The sequence below is a fragment of the Megalopta genalis genome, chromosome 3, assembly GCF_051020955.1.
Source record: "Megalopta genalis isolate 19385.01 chromosome 3, iyMegGena1_principal, whole genome shotgun sequence".
Taxonomy (NCBI): Eukaryota; Metazoa; Arthropoda; class Insecta; order Hymenoptera; family Halictidae; genus Megalopta; species Megalopta genalis.
In genome coordinates this window covers 30636810-30656912 of record NC_135015.1, presented here as the reverse complement: position 1 = coordinate 30656912, position 20103 = coordinate 30636810, and the positions used below count along the sequence as shown (strand labels likewise).

Genomic DNA, 20103 nt, shown 5'->3' with positions numbered 1-20103 from the left:
CGTCCGCGTCCGTTCGGATCGCTCGCTCTTTCTTCTCGGCTCGGGGCGACGCGGCGTCTGTGGTCTGGTTTGCTTTTTTTTCGAGCTCCGTGGAATTCCCCGGGTCTAAACGACCATCGCGAATGCGCGACGACGCTTCAACGACTGCCTGCTCCGTTGCCACGATTCCACGAGGATGCAATCGTTTTCGTAAGTCGCGCGGCGAGATTTCCGACCCGCGAATTATCGTCGAAAGCTCGTAAAGTTGATCTTTGTGTTGTGGGGACAATGTGGAATTGAATCTGAATGAAATCTTCGTCGATTCGATCGATAATGGGAAATGTGTTTGGATACTAGAAAATTGTAGAATCGTTCGGAATTACAGAATTCGTGGAACTCGCGTTAAGTGGACGCGTTTTTCATACGTTAAAATAACGTAGTATTAATAAATCTCGAAAATTGCGGATTTTTGTCTCGTTCGTTCTGCTTTCAAAACTGGCAATTTTGGGGCAAGAACCGTTCTTAAGAGAACGAGTATTTCACGACTCGATTACTTTTTCCATAGACCTAGCGCGGAGCTATTATGCAAATCGCACGCGCCGAACTCTTTCGCCAAGCATTGAAATCACCGGCCGGCCGGCTCGAGCGAATTTTCGCGCGGCGCGGTGCGTCGCAGCATGTCGCGCAGGTCGCCAATCACTTAGACTGCTTAACGTGAATCAGTTTAACGCTGAAAAAGCAGGTTCGATGCACGGAACTTCGTTGCACGAATGTTGCCCGGTATTAAACACAGAGGAATTGGACTAGAAATCGGATCGGCGGTTTGCCAACGATTATTGCCAAACTGCATTTCTCCACGGGCTTTGTTTACACTTACGCGATCGGCTTCGCGTAACTTCGCGGTCGAAATCATATTTGAACTTCGAGACTATTAAAATTTGCACGTTGTCGGCAAAGGCTGCTCTAATTTCAAATACATCGGTGTGAAATTAAAAACAGTCCACCGTATCGAATAATGTATTGTGTGTACTCTTTCATCGAGTATATTCTTTGCTAGCGAAAAACAGATGTTTGAAGCTATTAAGAAATTTTCTGCCAGAGAAATTGCGTAATCTTGTAGTGTAGTAATAATAATCCATACGCGTTTTTTGTTCTTCTAACGGGTCCGCGAAGGTAGAAATTGGTCTTGTCGCTTCGAGGTTTGCTTTCACTGTTCAACGGTTTGTTTTCCCAGCAACGAAACGCGATTCCGCGGATTGCGGAGCGTTGAGTCACGCGGTACGGATATTCTAGTATCGTGGAACAACGTGTCCCCGGTGGCAGAAACGAGACATCGGGTCTCGACGAAGCAGTTACATCCAATCGGGGTAATTATAACTCGCGATTACACCGTGATTATTATGATTACTCTGTTGACAGCTGCTGATCGAAGATAATATGTTTTTAGCAGCGTGCGCGCTGAAAAAGACGGCGGAAAAAGAGGGGAAAAAAAGCATCGAATAACGAATATTCGTTTGTCGACTTATTTTGCAGCGAAATTTACTTTAAACACGATTACGTGACGCGTCGAGTTCGTTAATAAATTACAGAACGAAAATTAGCCTCTCATTCGCCGCCGGGAAAGCGCAACGTCCACCATCGGTGGCGAATATTGTGTCAGACCATTTGAAACGCAAATTGAACTTTCCGGGTTCGTTGAGCGGTCAAATATCGATTTCAGCGTTTAACTGTGATTTTTCACTTGTATAATAGCGATATCTTGTTTAATGGTACATACTTGTCTCGGAAAATTCTTTCCGAATTAAAAGGAAAAGCTGGACGCTCGAACAAGTGTCGCAAGAATTTTTGCTCCTAACGTTATTTAGGAGCGGGGGACGCCTTCCAGTTACTTTTTCTCGCGAACTAATCGCGGTAACTTATTACCGTGTAGAAAACACGTCGTTATTCCCGATGTTCCATGCTGAAAACGTACTACTTCCGGCATCCAGATGCGAGATGCGCGTCGCCAGTGGCCTCTCGGCTTCTTTTCAGGATCGCAATTATGCAAATTCTCTCGCGACTCGATATGTACGGTACTAATTATCGCATCCGCAATTATCAATATATATACGTAGATATCACTTTGAACCCGACTCAAGGCGACCATTCTTGCGATATTGTGCCAACTGTAGCTAAACGAAAACAATCGCGTGTGTAAAAAATGGCTGCGATCCAAGATTGGAATTTAAATTGCTGCGAGCCATTAATTAATCGTTTAATTAACGATCCTCGTAGTCCATTGATTCGCGGTCTTGTCTCATCGACAATTATTTGCTGAACAATTCTCGGTTCCGAAGACGGGTCTGCGAGGAATTAATTTACAGAAAATCGACTCGACAGCTTTTCGAACTTTTTACACGTTTTATCGTATGCGCCGAGTTTCGGGCAGCTTGTACGATCACCGCTGTTTCGGAGTTTCGAAAACAATGGAGCCTGTTCCGTGGATAGATCGTTCGCGGTGGAAAACCAATTTCGACGCGAGTAATTTACGGTGTTCCGGGCCTGTTGCCGCTAAAACATCGGCGCACGGCGCGGAAATCGTGGCTGATAAGAGATCTGTGAGCAAGGTGTCTTAATGACTTTCTCGTCGACGCGCCGAACTATGAAACTCGTACCACGGATACGCGCCGTTCTCGAGATTTTGACATCGACGCGCGAAGCGAGCATATTGCAACAGTGTTTAAAACACCATCGGAGCGAGACAAACACGCTAGCATCCGAATGTTTCTGGATATTGCGCTATCGTCTGTTTCGTAGCAAAAGAAGGCGCGGGAAGACCGAGCTTACGGTTCTCGGAGTCGCTAACCAGTTCTACGCTGGTCTGAAAATTGCAAATACGTTCCGTCACAGGTTGACTTATTTATGACTTCCGACGCGACAATTAAATGTACAGCAAAAAAGGGTACAATAGAATATCAGCTCCCGTCTCTTTGCATTTGTTGCTAATCATCCTGTCGCATTTATCTGGAACGGTTCATTATCTTTTTTTCCTCCCGGCATCTGCATGTGTCGCGTTCGCGGAAATGCGCGTACGCGTTCGCCGACGATGACGCGTGTGAAAATCGTTCGAGAGAAACTTTTAATGTGTTCATTAAAATGTTGCCGTTTACGCGTCCGACGCGATGAAATTATCGAACGTAAGAAATGGACGTAAGAAACGAGACTGGCAAGACCTCCTCGTCGACAAATATTATTGAAAACCCGATGATCGTCGATAAACCGTCGCCCGGCCGGGCAACGTTAAAGATCGTAATTCGAATCGAAACTTGGATCTTAATCGCGCGAGTTTCGACACGATCCACGAGATTGACCGAGCGGTAAGCTCACGCTCGAGGCTTCAAGTTATTCCGAAAAAATTCCAGGATCTAGCCAAGGATACGCGGCAACGATCCCGGCCGAAATCCGCGAAATCACTCGTTGTCCTCGCACGGTTACGTAAACGCGTCAAATTATAGCGTGTTCGCGAGCAGAGTTCACAGGCGTCGCTCGCCGCGCCCGATCGCGACGATCGAATCGATCGCGATGATCGATCGACGACGAAAGCGGTCTCCATAATACCGGAAGAAAGATCGTCGATCGCGCGCGAAAACGATCGACCCGGAATCGATCAACGATCCTCCGCGTTCGATCGCGATCGAAGCAGAAAGATCGTCGTCTCCCGTCCGATCCCGACTAAATCGCGAGGGGCAAGAAGCGGTTGCGAAACCGAGCCTAACAGCGATGGAGGGACCGATCGAGTTCAGGAAACCGGCGCGGCGATCTGCTCGTTTCTCGCAGCCGAAATTACGCAACGGCTATTTACTTTCTTCGCGCGACGATTAGAGGGGCGCGAAGAACCGAAAGAGCCCGGGGATCGTCGTGAATTAGGAACACTTTCAATTTCACCGGCCGCGGCAGGAAGCGCGGTAATCCGTGGCGGAGACCGTGTTTTCCATCGGAAGAAATTCAACGATGCGAACCCATAAAAATCGTCCGTTTCGGCTGTGGCCGACGAACCGCCGCGGATTTTACGATTCATTGTTAGCAACGGGGTGTGACTCACGCGTTCGCTCGTCTACTTTCCGCGACAATTGTTCGCGCGGTGCAATGTATCCGCGCGCTAAACTAATTGGACGACCAATAACCATCGAACCGAGATAAAATCGAAGCAATTTATTCGGTAGAACGACGACTCGGAAGTCGAGATTTATGGTTCTGCGATCTCTTTCGTACCAGCGTGTTCTATCCGAATAGACGATTTCCTTGGCAAAGTATTTTTAGCATGGTGCTAATGATCGAAACTTTGCGACGGGCAACCGTGTTTGAACTGTTACAAACCATAAGTGTGGACTCTGTCTTTTACAGTTTCTGCGGTAATGTTTGCATACGTTGCTCGACCCGTGCAATCGTCGTTTCCCGTTCAAGAAATTATCGCACCAGATACGGTGCTCATAAATGCTCGAGCTCGGACTTCCCGCGTGACTCTTTCGCGGACGGACGCAATCTCCGTATCCGCGGTACTCCGAACTCCGAGCTAATCTCGGAGGGCTCGGGGAAATTGACATAGTCGGACGGCGACGGCATAAATCAGCATCGGGAAACGAGCCCGGTCGTCTCGTCTAGTCCAACAATGGCACTGACACATTTCGCGAGGGAAAAGACAAGGTCGGCCGAGACGAAGCGACGGTAAACCAGTTTTCGTTTTCAGCGAAACGCGCGGGATATTCCATGGATACACCATGGATATTCGTGGCGGATTTTTCTGCCGAGCATGGCAGAAACGTTTCACGCCCCGGCTGATACATTCGTGTTAGTACCAGCGATCCTACCGCGGTCTTGACGTCGGACCAAGGACTCGCGAAGACCTTGATCCCTACGGGAGGCCAGCTATCATTATAGTTGTATCGACATTCCTGCTTTAACGACGCCTCGGTAGAAATTTTTAAGGCCTTCCCCCCAGCTTCGAGTTTCATACGCACGATCCGACGTCACGCGCACGTCGCAAAGGTTTTTCTCGCATTGATCGCACGGATTTACATTCTTACGGTTCCAGTTTTTGCGAAATCGTTGGACGATCCGTGTTCCGCGATTATCGAGCATTCGAATGGTTCCCATATCCGAGAAATTCTACCGGGACGATGCCTAGGCGGCGTCGACTCGATGTTTTATTCACAAAAATGCGCCCCATCATCGTCAACCGGAATGCTAAACGCGCGCTCTTTCGCGTCCGGAGTCTATTGTCTCCTTAATGCCTACTCTCTTTTGTGCACCGTCGTGTCGTGTCGTGTCTTGTCGTCGCCGCGACAAATATACAGCAGTATAAACACGTAACAAATTTTCTCTCATGGTCGAGAGATGATTTCTTTTATGCCAACGCGCGACGGTTTGCATATTCGAAAATGCTCTACGAATGCAAATCGCGTAATCGCAATTTTAATACAGGCAGTAGACTGTTATTGTTATTATCTTTTCTATTTTCTTCGGATTGTCTTTGCGAGCGTCGGCTTTGCGAGATATTTAAATCTACAGACTTTAGTTCCACGGAGATCCACTATTGACAGCGGACAAACAAACGGACATTACACGCAATGTTTGCACAAATACACGTGCTTCGGGAACAAAAGTCGATGCGTCATAAAAATGTTCATACGTCTCTGGAATATCCGGAATCGAAACTTTTTTGGAAGCATGTTCCATTTTACATAATTAATAGAATATTTTCAAATATTAAATTTGTGGAGGACGATAATAGAAATCTCGTTAAATATTTAATACGGCGCAAGGGTTTTAATCCGTTCATCTTTGAAAATTTAATTCTCTTTACTCCACGATTTCAGAATTATTTGCTTGCCAAAATATACGATGTATTTTCTTTTATCGACAAGAAGATACTTTAGAACGAGAAGTCTACAAGCCAAAGCACGAAAATATTAACAAGTAATCATAATGATATAACGATCGTATATTAGTATAGTTATACAAAATCTATGTATTTTCAAAGAAAGAAAGCTTCGAATGTAGACATTTAAAATCTGAACATCCAATATTTATCGTGTGTAAATACATATGAGAATGATAGCATAAAAAAAGATATAAAAATATATGAAAACAGGTTTTTGAAATCTGTGTTCACGAGCACAGGAACGCTATAGTCACATAGCGGCGAAATGCTCGAACTAGTCTATGCCATATAAGTGCCTATGTACAAAATACATTTACAGAAGCTGCTATAAAACTTGGCAATTTAAGGGTTGAAAAATATTCCGAAGGTACAAAAATGTTCGGGAGAGTTTCCTGGATTCATTTAATCCCAAAATATTTGTTTACCGAGTATTTATTGCAACTACAAATGATTCTTACTGAACCAGCCACGGAACACTGTATAAACTGCAGCAGATATCATTTGCTTTATTTACCGCTTAAAGTTCATGGTGACGCCATCTACAATGAAAGCAGCAGAAATGATTTGCTTTATTTACCGCTTAAAGTTCATGGTGGCGCCATTTACAATGATCGAGTGAAAACTTTTTGGCAGTTTGAGGATTCTGCCGCTACGAAGAATGGCGCTAAATTCAGATTTAATAAAGCGAATGATTCTTGCCAACATTTACAGTGTAACTTACGGCCACATCGGCTTAAAATAAATCTTAAGAAGAATAGTTTTTTTTACAGTTTCTATACTTATCGCAATAAACGCTATTCTATTGACAACGCTCCGTTAGATATAAAGATGACAATTGGACTTTAAACTCCATAAAAGCGACCGACGAAAATTTAATGTATAGTTTATTCATCTGTGCTGTCATTTACATGTTGTGTAATACCGGGTAACATCTCAATTTTCCTTGTACAAATGAATATGTATAATATATGATTGAAAGAAGCCAGTACACATATTCTTCGTATACGTATTCACATTCGTGCCTATGTACGTTTGTTATTGTAGTAATTTTCTTCAGGAAAATTCGTGAAATATTTTTGGTCACCCTATATAACGAAAGATAATATGTACGTACGTTGATTATCTTCGGGATATGTAGTGTTTAAAAACAACTGTCAAAATTTGGTAAAATAAATATGTAATCGAGATCACCATGGCTTTTTTTGCATGTAGAAATTAATAAAAAGGTAGAAGTTGAGCTTTAGTAATGAAATAATAATTATCAACTGTGTATTTTCAAGTTTTGAGATGGTTACTAACAAGGGAATTCACCGATTATTAACTTCAAATGCATTTATTGTTGAGTCGTGCTGATGTCTATCGTTACCATTAATAACATTATTGCCATTAGATACAAAATTCAAGATTTCCAGACGATATGAATTGAAACGTACAACCGATTCAGTTTGTTAGGATGTACAAGAACTTAACCTTTATTTAATATTTAGTGATTGCTAACCTTGGTTATTATTATTCGTTTAAAGATTCTAAGTGAATTTTAAATACAAATAAACAACGGTAATTTTTTAATTACTATGAGAAATATCTGGTTTGACAAGAGTGACTGTATGATAAATTATAAGATTGTGTTTACTATTTTTATCAACTACATTGATCTGTTATGAATGACATGGAACAATCGGAGAATCCAGAAACCGAGAAACTTAGTTCCCATTATGCAATGCTAGTTGCATTAAAAACCATGAACGAACGTTGTCGACAGTTGGAAACTAGATTAGCGACTGTTGAAGAAGAAAATAAGTTTTTAAGACTTGAATGTGGCAAAGACGAGTCTGCAGCGATCGTAAAAGCAAAACACGATAATGAGGGAACTATTTTAGAAACCCTGAGGGTTCGTATATTCATACATAACTATTATAATATCCATATTTTTCAAGCAGATACGTTATACTTAAGAAATACTAAATATAGTTTAATCGACAGGAAAAAGTGGAGGATTTGAGCATGCAAAAGTCCCAGTTGAATCACCAGATTTTTATGGTAGCAGCAGAAAATCGACAATTGTGGAAACGATTAACAAAATTAACGAGAATTAATAAATCATTAGGTAGTCAATTGACAAAAATTTCTGATACACTTAAGCAACATTCTCCTGCTAAGCCATCGGACTACGAGTCTTATAAATTTTGTAATGTTTCTCAATGCATTCAACAAAAAGATCAACCATTAATTACAGATAATGGTTTGTACTCGCCAGTCATTTATTACAGAGAACATATGCATCTATTTATGAGTCGCATGTACATTTTCAGGTGAAAGAGAACAAAGCTTGGAAGAAATATCCTTAAGGCTTATCAATAGTATTATGTTGGAAAAATCCGACCTTGAACAACAGTATGCCGAGGTAAGTATGAACATGTTACGAACGTGATAACTCTTATGAACTATGAATAAAACGATTGTTCAATCGATAGATAGCCGCACTGCAAAATAATACTGAGGGGAACTTACAGAAAATTGGCTTCACTTATCCCGAAAATTCTGATACAGACTTAGAAATACTTAAACAGCACGATACTAAATTGATACAAATCAAAAATACCTTACTATCGCAGCAAACGAAATTAAAGAGAGCACTGCGATATTTTCAAAAAATGAAAGAAGGTATGTGAATTAACGTGTAAAAACCGGAAAGAAAAATTTGAGGAATCCTAAGTATTAATTTTATAGGGGCAATGTGTAATAACTGTCGTATGAATGCGAGCAAGAAGATGTGTCAAGCAGGGACACAATTCGACTCCGATGAAAGTTTCAAAGAGCATGGTGCAACTCAGACCAGCCTCCAAACTTCGAGCCTACCTTTAGAAAAATGTTCTAATTCAGCAGATAGTCCTGAACAAGACAATAAAATTTGTCCATTGTGCGGATCTTTTTACGGGAAAGTTATACCGTTCGAAGTATTTCACGAGCATGTTCTGAGCCATTTTAACGAAGATATGTCTATCGATGGTGTCGAAATCGTTCACTAACAACTATTGAAAACACAAATAACGATAACAATCTCACATAATTAATTTCTTAGCTAATTCCATGAAAGATTATTTTTAAAGACGAAAGATAAATGTAAATACTATATATATATATATGCTGATTGCAAGTGTGTTAACTTTATCAGGATTAGACATGTTTTTCATTAATGAATTTTGCAAACTGTTGATCCAGTTAAGATTTAATGAAAACAAAGTACGAGCATAAAGAAAAATGCAGTATAGAGAAAAGAATTAATTTCTTATACAGATAGTCGATAAGATTGTTAATAGTATGACATGTATTTTTTTGTTTTAAGCCGAGACGATAGAGGAGAGAAGTAAATTACCGAGGTTACAATGGTAACCAAACTACATTAAAAAAATAAGGATAGTCGATATCTTACTTTTAACATAGAAATAATATTTTTTGAATTTATTTGTTTCTCTCTAATTCCGTCGTGCATAAGCAAAAGTACCTTGATAATACAATTTATTCTTTACTTATAACTATAGGTGGTTCTACAGTTTTTACATCAGTTTTATCGGACGGTTCTTGCGCGGTTGGCTCAAGTAAATTCTGACTGAACCATTCGGGTCTTTTTTTGGGTAGTTCAATAATTCTCTGTGCCTATTAAATTTGAATAGAAATTATTGCTAAAAGTATATATTACAATTGAGTATAGAATTAAATCAAGTACCTTCCAATATTCATCTTTCAGTCGTTCTTTCTCTCCTTCGTATAATACCAGAACATCTTGTTCGATCGGCTCCAAACCCAATGAATTCTCTATAGCTGTTTTCATTTCTTCCGTTTCCTTTTTCACTATTTCATAACAATATCCTGCGAACATTAACGGAAAATAATTATTTTATAATTTAAAATAATAATAGCATGGGTTCATATTAGTAATTATCCTACAAGTCTCACCGCAAAGTAGACCAGCTTCGTAATCATGACCGCAACGTCTACACATCAAAATGTTTTGTTTGGGAACATGCGGTTTCCAATTTAGGCCTGGAAAACCGAATCTTCTATTCAGACGTTTTTCTATCGTACGACGTTTCTTAGGTACAGCCCATAAAAATGCATCGTCAAGAATATCCTTTAAAGACCGCCCAGGTGAATAAGCAGGTTGTGTTTGATTCACAACGTGATTGCATTCGACCGCACACAAACCTCCTAAACGATGCGTATATAATATTATTTTGAATCATTTTTGTTTAGATCCGATTTTAGAGGCTAGGAAACCTCGGTTCCATGTTTCGCTATCTCTAACGTGTTGTTACACGGTACCAAGTAAATATAATAAAAGAAACACCTGCTCCTATTACCTGGTGGAAATCCTCGACCGAAAATAATATTAAGTGTTTGTTCAAACGTTTGAAACGCATGAGAAATTCTCCTTAACAAACCGCTAGCCATGATTATGAATGACCATGAATCACATACGAAACAGATGGAAATTAGTATGTGCGAGTTAAAGGGTAATTTTCATTGCACCAGCTAATGCTTCGTTAAGTCGGTATTTTTGTTATTCGTACTCTATATCGTGCTTCATCGAATTTACTCGATGTTTCAGGTAATTTATCGGTAGAACTAGAAATTGCATCGGAAAATAAAACAATATTCCAAGAAATACAATTTATTTTAAACACCGTTTAAACATATGAACGGACACCGCGCGGTCCTGATAAGAACCGATTGATTCATGTTTCCGTCTCGAATGGAAAAGAGGTCGCTGATAAGCAATCGATTTAACGTTTCCCCGAGTTTAATGACTTTTTCATCGAAATACTCGATGATCGACGGCGTTCAAGATTTACAATACCTAAATACCTATCTGTTTAATGTCGTGCGAAGCAGGTGTATTTGCAGGTGGGGAAGGGAAAGGGAAAACCTGGTGGGGAATCAATTTTGAAGTGTCGGTGGGGAGCAGTGGGACTCGGCACCGACTCGAAAGTCTTTAGGAGTCGTGTAACTTGCCTCACTACAGTTTTCGCTATGGCGTGTATAGGGTCGAGTAGGCTCTGTGCTCGTGCAGAGAAATTGTGCCAGTTCGGACATTTCGCCCAATTACGGAGGAAAGTTTCGACGACATGTGTCAAGTCCCGACCCAGAATCGAGCAGCAGACCAGCGCTTTAATTCAATGCTGTCAGGTACGTTGATTTCATGTTCAATGCCGTGGACCCCGCGACTAATCTTATCTACGATAACCGTTGACCGTTGGCGCGAGATCCGTGCATCGTTTGTACGGTTCCGCTGTGTCAGTGGATCGCGACGGGCCGACAGAATCCTCGCATTTCATTCATTTTTCACGGAATATCGATGGGCGATCCGCGCGTCGACACCGACATAACCTGCTCCCCTCCGGAACACCCGAAACGATTCGCGTCGATGCACGTGATTTCGTTTAACGCCGCGTCATACGAGCTATTACGGTCGTCCCGTGGCAAGACCGTGCAACGATCCCGAATATCGCCCAGAAAATGCTGTTCCATCGGGTTTTCTGAACTATGTAAATTACATAATGTCTGGTAAAACGTGTCGGTAAAACGCATTCCTTCACCGAGACGTCTGCGAATCGAGATCGATGAAAGACAAACGATCGTTCGTCACGCGAGCACCTCGTGCTCGGTATTTTAAGGAGAACTCGCGTACGAGACGGTCGCAACCGACGGATACGAAACATCCCGTGCAGAATTCGTGTAACCACGTTTTTGTCCGGCCGAGCTGTCAGCTGTTCCTAGCAGACGACCTAGTAGGGCGTCCGCGATTCGCGTAGTTCAAACGAACTCTATAAAAGTAACGTCTTATATCGACAATCATTTGCCGTTTTCGCATCGGCGACCGATACAAAAAATCGAGATTTGTTTTCCTACGTATTTGTTTCGTCGCGAGATAAGGCTGTACTATTTATAACTGAATTTAACCGTTGTATTGACTATAGGAGCGACGCTCGACCGTCGGGCGCATGCGCGGACACCGAATTCAAACGCGTTTTCGCCAAGCACACTCCGAACGATAAATATTCCGTCGCGAAAACGAAAGTGCAGAGATTGTTATTAATTACCTATCGGGAATGGTGGCGGAACAGCGATTCCCGCAGTTTCTAATTTAATCCGCAACCGCGAGCGTCTTAAAGTTTTCCATAAATTGTTCGCGCGGGCATCCGCGTGAATTGCACGACTTTCTCTGCTCGAAAGTGACACGGAGAGAAAGAAAGAGAGAGAGAGAGAGAGAGAGAGAGAGAGAAAAAGAGAATGAGAGCAAGAGAGAGAGAAAGAGAATGATATCAAGAGAGAGAGAGAGAGAGAGAGAGAGAGAGAGAGAGAGTAAGAGAGCCGGATTTTGAAATGTCCCTCGGATCGGTCGAATATCGAAGATGCGAGCACATAGGCGACAGCTAATCGTCTGTACACATTACGTAAGTCTTAGGTAAACCACGGCCAGGCGTTGCCCGCGCGGAAAGATCCTTTTCTATGTTTCGCCGGCGATGTGCTGGTCAATATTATCGAATCGAGCGAGAACCGGTCGCGAACACTCCGGGACGAATTTCATGTCCCGCTTCCCGTAAGTAGGCTAACCGGCCCGTCAGATATCCCCCTTCGAGCACGGCTAACCTACGGAATTCACGCTCTTGACTTTCTCGGCTTGTTTTGCCTCACATTAGTAGAGATCTCCGCTTCCATATGCTGATATCTCTACTCCTATAAATCGAACTCTTCCTATCATCTTTCATCGAGATTTGACGCTAAGCCCACGCTAAGCTCGAAAATCGTGTTCGACGCGCGTTCCTTTCCGAAAAACGGATCGAACGTTTTCCTTTTTTCTTTTCATCTAGACGTACGAGATAGTCTTGTTTTGGAACAGCTTCGATAGTTCGTAAAATCTTTTCCACCTCGATCGGTCTCGATTTTCTACACTTTCTAAACGATAAATATTTATAACTTTTGCTGCCCGTTTTTGTACATCGGATTCTTGCGAAATAAGGAACGCGCGATAGCGCAAGTGCGCACAAAGGTTTAATAAAATTCGTCGCTCGAATAAAATTCAACGACACACATTTCGATGAAATAACTTTCCATAAATTTTCATTTCGTCCGTGATCGTTTATTCGGCACGGGTGTATAAGGTCGCGACGAGAGATACGACGATTCTAATAGAGCCGATCGTTCGACGCGTAACGAGAATCTGTTCATGGTCGCCGGTAAATGCAAATATAAGGTCATTAACACCATGGATTTGCAAGCTCCGTTTCGCAAGCGTCACTCTCACCATAACTCGCGCTCGATAAGGGAGATTTCCTTCATTGACGCACGACGTCTTCGCTTTTGGCATTCCGCTCTCGCGAACGTACCACGTGTGTACGCACGCATAGGAATGCGTGAATAGTTTTCCAATACGATTGTTGTTAAATTACTGCGCACCGCATTCGATGAGCCACCCCGCGATTAACATGAAGGCCTCGCGCGCGTCGGCCTGTTTGAGCCGCGCAATTTATAGCGTCGCGGGTCGTTGAAAATTCGGCATAGAAAGATGTCGATGGATGCCGCAGAATGTAGTTGCATTCGTTCGCACGTACACCGCCGAGCTGCATCCGACGAGACGTCGTTGCCACGCGATGCCTGTCTAAAGCACGATTATTTCTATTTCGGCAAGTTCATCGTCGGTGGTTTGAAATGTCTCGAAAGTAATTTGCGTGGCACAACGAACTGACGCTCGGATTGAGCACAAAAATGGACAATTTGGGAAGAGGAGAAACGATTATTCGAGCCTTGCGATTCGTTTTTATAATTACCGATTGTCAACAACTATAAAAAAGACGAGCAGCAAGGCTCGAATAATCGTATATCTTCTTCCCAAATTGTCCATTTTTGTGCACAATCTGAGCGTCGATTAGAGAGAATTTATTGCACTTGATAGCGAAAAGATACGAGAACAATAAAAATATGAACCTGTTTATCGCTGAACGAGGGCGATATCGTTTGGCCTAGAAACGAGCTTCGGCGAGCACCGAAAACGTTTGGAGGCAATATTTTGTTCACAGTCCAGTGTCCACGTTTCTGTGTTTCCCCTTTCAAAAAATGTGAAAGGACGTTCCTATTGTTGCATCGGGACGACCCGACGCATGCCCGCGTACACACGTATTGTTTCACGCGATTACGAACCGTAAGCGGGAGACACCATAAGTCGTTCGGCGTGCCTTTTTTCTCGCTCGAGCGCTGCCCGATCGAGTTCACCAGCTAGTAACTGTAATACGCGTTGGACATTCGCATGTAATATCGACGTTGACAGGCTGTGTTCAACGACGGAACAGTTCTTGGATAGCGATTGCGGTGCCACATCCGTCCGCTTGTTCTTCACGGTTTCGAACGTGGTTCACCCAAGGCCGATGTAATTAGGGGTACTTATTTTTCAAGGACAGGCCGTTCGCGTTGCATCGGCCGCGGAATGCTTTCGCGGACGGTAATCCGGCATTGCCTTCGAGACTCCGCGCAAATGACCACGGAACATGTGCTCGTGACATTTACCAACCTTTGACTGGTTCTAAACGGGCTGCGCGGCGCGTCATTCTCATGCGCTGCGCAATCTCATTCAACCTTTGCTCCCTTTCAGCATATCAATCCGTGCGTATTGCATCGAAGAAGGAACGATCCCGCGGCCGATTTTCGTTGTGCAGAGCTCGCGGATTTAACCGAGACTCTGTTATCCGAAGGTTTATTTTTGTAATAACCCGATACCAATATACAGTAATGTCTCCCTAATTGACGCTCAGATCGACCACAAAAATGGATAATTTAGGAAGAGGAGATACGATTATTCGAGCCTTGCAGCTCGTTTTCATAGCTGTTGACAATCGATAACCATAAAAAACGAGCCACAAGGCTCGAACAATCGTATCTCCTCTTCCAAAATTGTCCATTTTTTTAGACGATCTGAGCGTCAATTAGGGGGACATTACTGTATTCCGTTATCCAAAAATTTCATTCGTGCTCTCTAGTAGGCGATAACGCGTCTAAATAACGCAATGATTAAATAACGAAACGTTTGGATACCAGAATATTGTAAATGGTCAATATTTTGATATCGGTAGGCAGATCGTCGTCTCTCGATCCCGCGAGCGGTGCGCGAATCGCTCCGAAGTATTTGCAAAGATGTACGCGCAACGTGCAAATTTCTGGTAGCAAAGACTTCTGAAGATTTCTGGTAGCAAGGGAGATCAATCGCACGTTCTAATATTCCGTCTGCTTTTCGACGGTTCCATTATCGCGCGTAATCTTGTTTCGGTTATTGAACCGCGCGCGTCGATCTATCATCGGCAGAACGGTGAAAGTATTAGCAGGAAAATGGTAAACATTATGTCATTTTGAAAATATTACGTCCTCGTCGAGAATTGCTTACAATTAGCGGTAGCCAGCACGAGATTCTCCAAACACTTTCACTTTTTCAACGTTACGTAAATATTCTTCGAAAAACGAGACGTCGACGCGTTTACAGAGATCTTATAAACAGAATGGGAGCCTCGGCTCGCTTATTTGCGACGCATACATATTTGCAAAATTCATTTTCAGCCTCGAAATCGCTCGCGAAGGAAACGAGAGCTATAAACCCCGAGAAAATGTTCGCCTACCCGTTTCTAACGAACCGAATCGCTCGAAAATCGCGATCCCTTTCGGACACACGGTGCAACCGTCGATTTCGCACCGAATTCATGCTTCGGTACTCGGTGCGCCGGTTGCCACTCAAAGCGAGGCTACCAACGTCCCCGTTAATTGCCTCGTCGGCTTTGGTAACGGTACCGACGATAACCTAGCGATTTTCCTCGATCGTCAAGTTCACGATTTCGAGATCCATATTTTTCGAAAGCCAGTTGGTTCTCCGACCGCTGGACCATACAGCTGGCTACGCGGTATCGAATGTCGTTTACTTTTCCCGACCGAGAGGGCGCGGCGCGGTGATTAGTGCAAAAACGGGAGGGAAAAAAAAAACTGTTGAAATACGTAACCATTAGCCGGTAGCGAAGTATCTAAATGACAAGGCAACATATGTACATAGTTTCGTTGTGGGAGAACCGGTCTCCCGCGTACGATTTTCACCGTTCGTTCCGTGCGTGCGAACGTTTACGCGAAAAGCATAAGGTGACACGCGGCGATACGCTGAAATTAGCGGCGCGAGTACGCGATCAGCTCAATGCACCGCGCCGCGCCGCATGGATTTTCAACGGTCCGTGGGAAACGGAATGAACGGGAGATCCGTTACCTGCAAATTTTCTTTTACGCGCGTTCGAACTCAATCTGTATGCGAGATCAACGTCCATCGTCGCTAATCGTCGATAATCTAAATGGACTTCCACAGAGTGCGAATTCGAATGGAACAGTCGCGAAACGTTGAAGCGACTTTAACTGTCTCCGATCGAAGGGTTAACAAAGCCACGATCGTGCGCGAGAAACAGGCCCGCGACGGGCCCGCGACGGGCAGAGTAAAGGTGCTCGACCGAGGAGTCTCTGTCTGTGGCGAACGAAATGATCGACGCGCACGGTGCACGGCGATCGTTTCGCAAGTCGGACGAACGTTGCGAGATAGAGGCTACCGAACCAGAATGTCGGTCTAGCTTCGAGAAGATCGCGTTTCATGGTTACATCGTCGAGCCGCACCGCACGGCTCGTTCTTGCGCAGGAAGATTTCGAATTTTGTCACGAATGCGCGGTAGAATGTACGGGTGTCCACTGTGCGCCCGTGTACGTGCGCCTTCTGTGCACGCATTGATAGCTCGGATAGACCTGTCGCGGTAACTCACGGCTGGTAAGTACACGAGGCGAAAGGAAATAGCTGTGGAAACAGCTCTGGAAACACGATTCTGTCCTCTGTGCTCGCCGCGAGCAATTCTGTCTGTCGCGTTGCACGCGTCATATGAATCCAGGAAGCGATCGAATCTCTGTCCCGCCGAATCTCGACGGCACGTTTCGCCGCAGCGAAATCGACGTATCGAGAGCACCGTCGGGAATAGAGCATCGTTTTTTGATAGAGAGAGATTTTTCGCAAGATTTCGAGTCATGAAATTTGGGGCCGAGCAGGCGTCCAATTGGGTTGAATCGAATTCGATAAAACCGACCCGAGAGTTGTTCGGCGGTTCGTTATCTCGAAGCATTTGTTTCACACGAGTTACTATAGCATAACAATTTTCTTGGATTTCTAATCGTCGCGTTTCTTCCGACGAATCCAGCGTCTCTAAGTCCAACTGTCTGTCATCGAACCGATTCCACGTTTTACAAAGTTCGTCGAGATATTCCGTAATAAGCAGTTTTTATTGCAGTGACCGGGATCTTGAGAACTATTTAGAATGTTTGCGAGTGTTGTGATCCGTCCGATGATGTTACCACGTAGAGCGTTGATTTGAATATCTTGGGAAGCCATCGTTGGAAAAATGGGACGCGATATGGAAGTTGGTGATGCAACGAATGCGCCTACCTTTGCGACGCGAAGACGTCGGTGATTGCGTGCCGTTGATACCACCGACTCCTCGTGGTTCTAAAGAGTTGGGTGTGTCGTACAGGCTCGAATGTTGTCCGTGTGTTTCGGCCTGACGTTGCTGGTGTCGTCGCGAGAATGGCCGTTGAATGGACCGAAATCGAATGACGATCGATTGGAAAAGGTGAAAGATTTTTCTTGTTAATCTTGTTTCCGCCGTTCGTAGCTTGCACGCGATGAAACTTCCACGCCGTGCATACCAATATGGTATCTTTGGATATTGGTATCGTTTAGACTCGAACGACTTCGAAGTAATTACGATTCCTAAGAGAGCACCGATCAGTTTCATTCTGACACAGCTGCGAACGGAAACGTACAGAATGTTGCACCTGTCGAGATTGATTCTATCGTTTCAATATTTTTATTCTTCCCGATTTCTCCAACGCGAACGGTTAATTGGTAAGTCCTCGAGATAATCTCGTTCCGAAGTTGACGCAGGTTTCAATGCCGTTCGGTAATCGCACCCGGCAAATGGTTACCGACTAATTGCGGAGGAATTATCATCGTTGCCAGGATCAATTAGCATAAGCTGTTACCGTCCGGTACATCTTAATCTGTACGAAATAACTGGTCTCCAATGCTTATCGGCTTTTAGTTTTATAAATCGTCTATTCTAACCTACTTTCGGCCGCGAAACAACCGGTCCTCCGGGTTTCTGGCATGAAAAGGTATTCGACACTCATCCAAGATGCAGGTAACGAACGTTTTTTTACGAGCGTAACATCTGGAACGGTGCATAATAAAAATTAAAATAATTGCCGGCTCGTTGAGTTCAGCGAATTATTTTTAGGCTCAAGGCCTGCGCCGAAATTAATTTTCCACGCCGCCGGTTATGTAACACGGTTGTTTAAAGCGTGAAATCTCGTGGCTCGTAACAATAACGGTAAACGGTAGAAAATGCGAACCGTGGACTCATCCGGTTCGAACCTTTTACACCTTTCGCTTTTTGTTTGCCCGCAAAAAGGGAGAATTGTTCGAAGAGTGCTCGAATCCCTTGAAAGCAGGGGAGAAAGCAAGGGTGCTTTCTAAAAAGATAATCCAGATCCCTTGTTTTTTGCTATTAGACCGCACTATATGTATGTATAACGTGGCCGAGAGCGCGCGCTGCTCCACGCATCGAAGTCGCTCCGTTTAAGTCGCATTCCGGCATACATTTTAACTTCGACCTATTTTTCCACCGAACACGTATCGAGGCTCGAGTTGAACTTAGCTTGACATTAAACATCGCCGTTCTGAACTCTATATCTGCTTACAAAGTATAATCTTTTTCATTTAAATATTAACTGCGTCTTTTAAGATATACATATTCACAGTTTTAATCGATCATTTCGCATTCCGGGCGAAATGTTTTTTTGTTGCGGGCACTAAGTAGCTCGCCTTCGAGCCGATCAAGCAGAAGACGAAGCACGATGCGCGAAAAAATCTCGCGAAAGACGTGGACGCGTTACTCGATCGTTCGATCGATTATCTTCGGATAGCAACAGGAAGTTGCGTTCAGGGTTTCCATGGTAGCTGCGCGCGTAATCTCGCGTAGGATCGGTGCAATTTGATAGGGGCATCGAAGATGCCGTAATGAAACTCTAGGCATAACCGAGTAGAAATGTAATGGCAATTACCCCGGCGAGGACATCTGGCCGAATGTCGAGTGTTGTCTGCAATTTCCTGCGAATCCTTGCTTGTTGCTGGCACACGGCGCACAGTCGACGCGATGCTTCGAGGCTGGCCTTTGGGTTTGAACGTAATTGAAGAGAACGGCCGCGATGTGCAGAGGAACGTGACACTTGTGTGTTAGGCGGCCCGCGAGGAACCGGTATTAATGCAAACGCTAATCGAAGTCAAAGGATCTCGAGGAGTCACAATTATGTTGCGATCAACGACTCTTAGCATAGGCTTCGCCGATTCGATCGGACAATTAGCGGTCCGGCAGCGATAATTGAATCCGCGCTGCGCCGTCGTCTCCTCGCTAATTAATACCGCGCGTTGGACGGCAATTAAATGACTTTCGCGAGTTTTGAAACACGGCCGGTTGCCATGAAAGTGTACGCAGTATTTATTGTTTGACGGAATTTCATTGGCCGATAGAGGAAAGCGGGTTACACTAGTTAGAGAGCACCAATTTTTCTCGATCCGCTAATCGAACGAAGCCAACGGCCCGACACGCCTGTAATAATTTCCCGTTTCCGCGGCCGGAAACGACGGTTGGAACAATCTTTATTTTACGTCTACCTGCTCCGCGAATTCCTCGTCAATTATTTTCAGCGTAGTTCGTCCGGAGATCGCGGGAACTGCCGTTTTAAGGAATTCGTCTAACGAGGCGCGTTCCGCGAAATCTTCGCGGCTAAAAAGTTTTCGGTTGCGGCACAATGCGCGTTTTACTCGATGTTGCGTTTGTATCTCGTGCCAAGTCGTTCGCACCATCCTGTGGAAGCAAAATCGAAATATAATAACAGCATTGAGCAATCGTTGATGCGCGGATTCCGCGGACTTGCGAAACCGTCGATTAGTTTAAAGTTCCGTGAAAGAACCGTTCAATAAAATTTAATCGACCGTCGTTGCAACTTGCGGCAAACTTTTGTTAAGTTGCAGCACTTGCAAGAATCTGTGCTCTTCGTTGATCTCCTTCTTGTCTCTGTCTTTCTCACCG

The 20103-nt window shown here is 44.0% G+C and overlaps 3 protein-coding genes across 5 annotated transcripts in view; 2 read left to right on the top strand and 1 right to left on the bottom strand.

Annotated features, from left to right (window-relative positions):
* Nucleotides 1–172: 172 nt before the first annotated feature.
* Nucleotides 173–9635, top strand: spn-F (C2H2-type zinc binding domain-containing protein spindle-F). Of its 3 annotated transcripts, XM_076520574.1 has the most exons (6): nt 173–189; nt 7423–7790; nt 7871–8141; nt 8212–8303; nt 8374–8563; nt 8630–9635. In XM_076520574.1, exons 2-6 carry the CDS (start codon nt 7560–7562, stop codon nt 8926–8928), a joined length of 1083 nt encoding a protein of 360 aa, XP_076376689.1. In that variant the 5' UTR covers nt 173–189; nt 7423–7559; the 3' UTR covers nt 8929–9635. The 3 variants fall into 3 exon arrangements, with proteins under 3 accessions (XP_076376689.1, XP_033322320.1, XP_033322321.1); XM_033466429.2 differs by lacking the exon at nt 173–189 and having other exon boundaries at nt 6198–7790; XM_033466430.2 differs by lacking the exon at nt 173–189 and having other exon boundaries at nt 6250–7790; nt 7883–8141.
* mRpL32 (mitochondrial ribosomal protein L32) lies at nt 9329–10415 on the bottom strand. Its single transcript, XM_033466431.2, has 4 exons — nt 10261–10415; nt 9857–10108; nt 9627–9769; nt 9329–9556 (listed from the first exon to the last, which is right to left on the bottom strand). The coding sequence occupies exons 1-4, from the start codon at nt 10349–10351 to the stop codon at nt 9419–9421; spliced, it is 624 nt and encodes a 207-aa protein (XP_033322322.2). The 5' UTR covers nt 10352–10415; the 3' UTR covers nt 9329–9418.
* A 324-nt stretch (nt 10416–10739) lies between these two features.
* Nucleotides 10740–20103, top strand: part of qless (decaprenyl diphosphate synthase subunit 1 qless) — a 47075-nt gene continuing 37711 nt past the window's right edge. Inside the window, exon 1 of the mRNA XM_033466422.2 lies at nt 10740–11086. Within this exon, the coding sequence (XP_033322313.1) occupies nt 10931–11086 (156 nt within the window). The 5' untranslated portion in view covers nt 10740–10930. The remainder of the gene's footprint in view (nt 11087–20103) is intronic.

What these genes read in the sequence shown, in the direction of transcription:
- mRpL32 (XM_033466431.2), bottom strand. Translation starts at nt 10,351, where the DNA reads ATGGCTAGCGGTTTGTTAAGGAGAATTTCTCATGCGTTTCAAACGTTT. An exon ending in CGGTCGAGGATTTCCACCAG is followed by an intron (nt 10,109 to 10,260) that starts GTAATAGGAGCA and finishes CGCATCGTTTAG; the next exon opens with GAGGTTTGTGTGCGGTCGAA. An exon ending in CGAAGCTGGTCTACTTTGCG is followed by an intron (nt 9,770 to 9,856) that starts GTGAGACTTGTA and finishes TAATGTTCGCAG; the next exon opens with GATATTGTTATGAAATAGTG.
- spn-F (XM_076520574.1), top strand. Translation starts at nt 7,560, where the DNA reads ATGAATGACATGGAACAATCGGAGAATCCAGAAACCGAGAAACTTAGT. An exon ending in CTATTTTAGAAACCCTGAGG is followed by an intron (nt 7,791 to 7,870) that starts GTTCGTATATTC and finishes TACTAAATATAG; the next exon opens with TTTAATCGACAGGAAAAAGT. An exon ending in TTTTCAAAAAATGAAAGAAG is followed by an intron (nt 8,564 to 8,629) that starts GTATGTGAATTA and finishes TTAATTTTATAG; the next exon opens with GGGCAATGTGTAATAACTGT.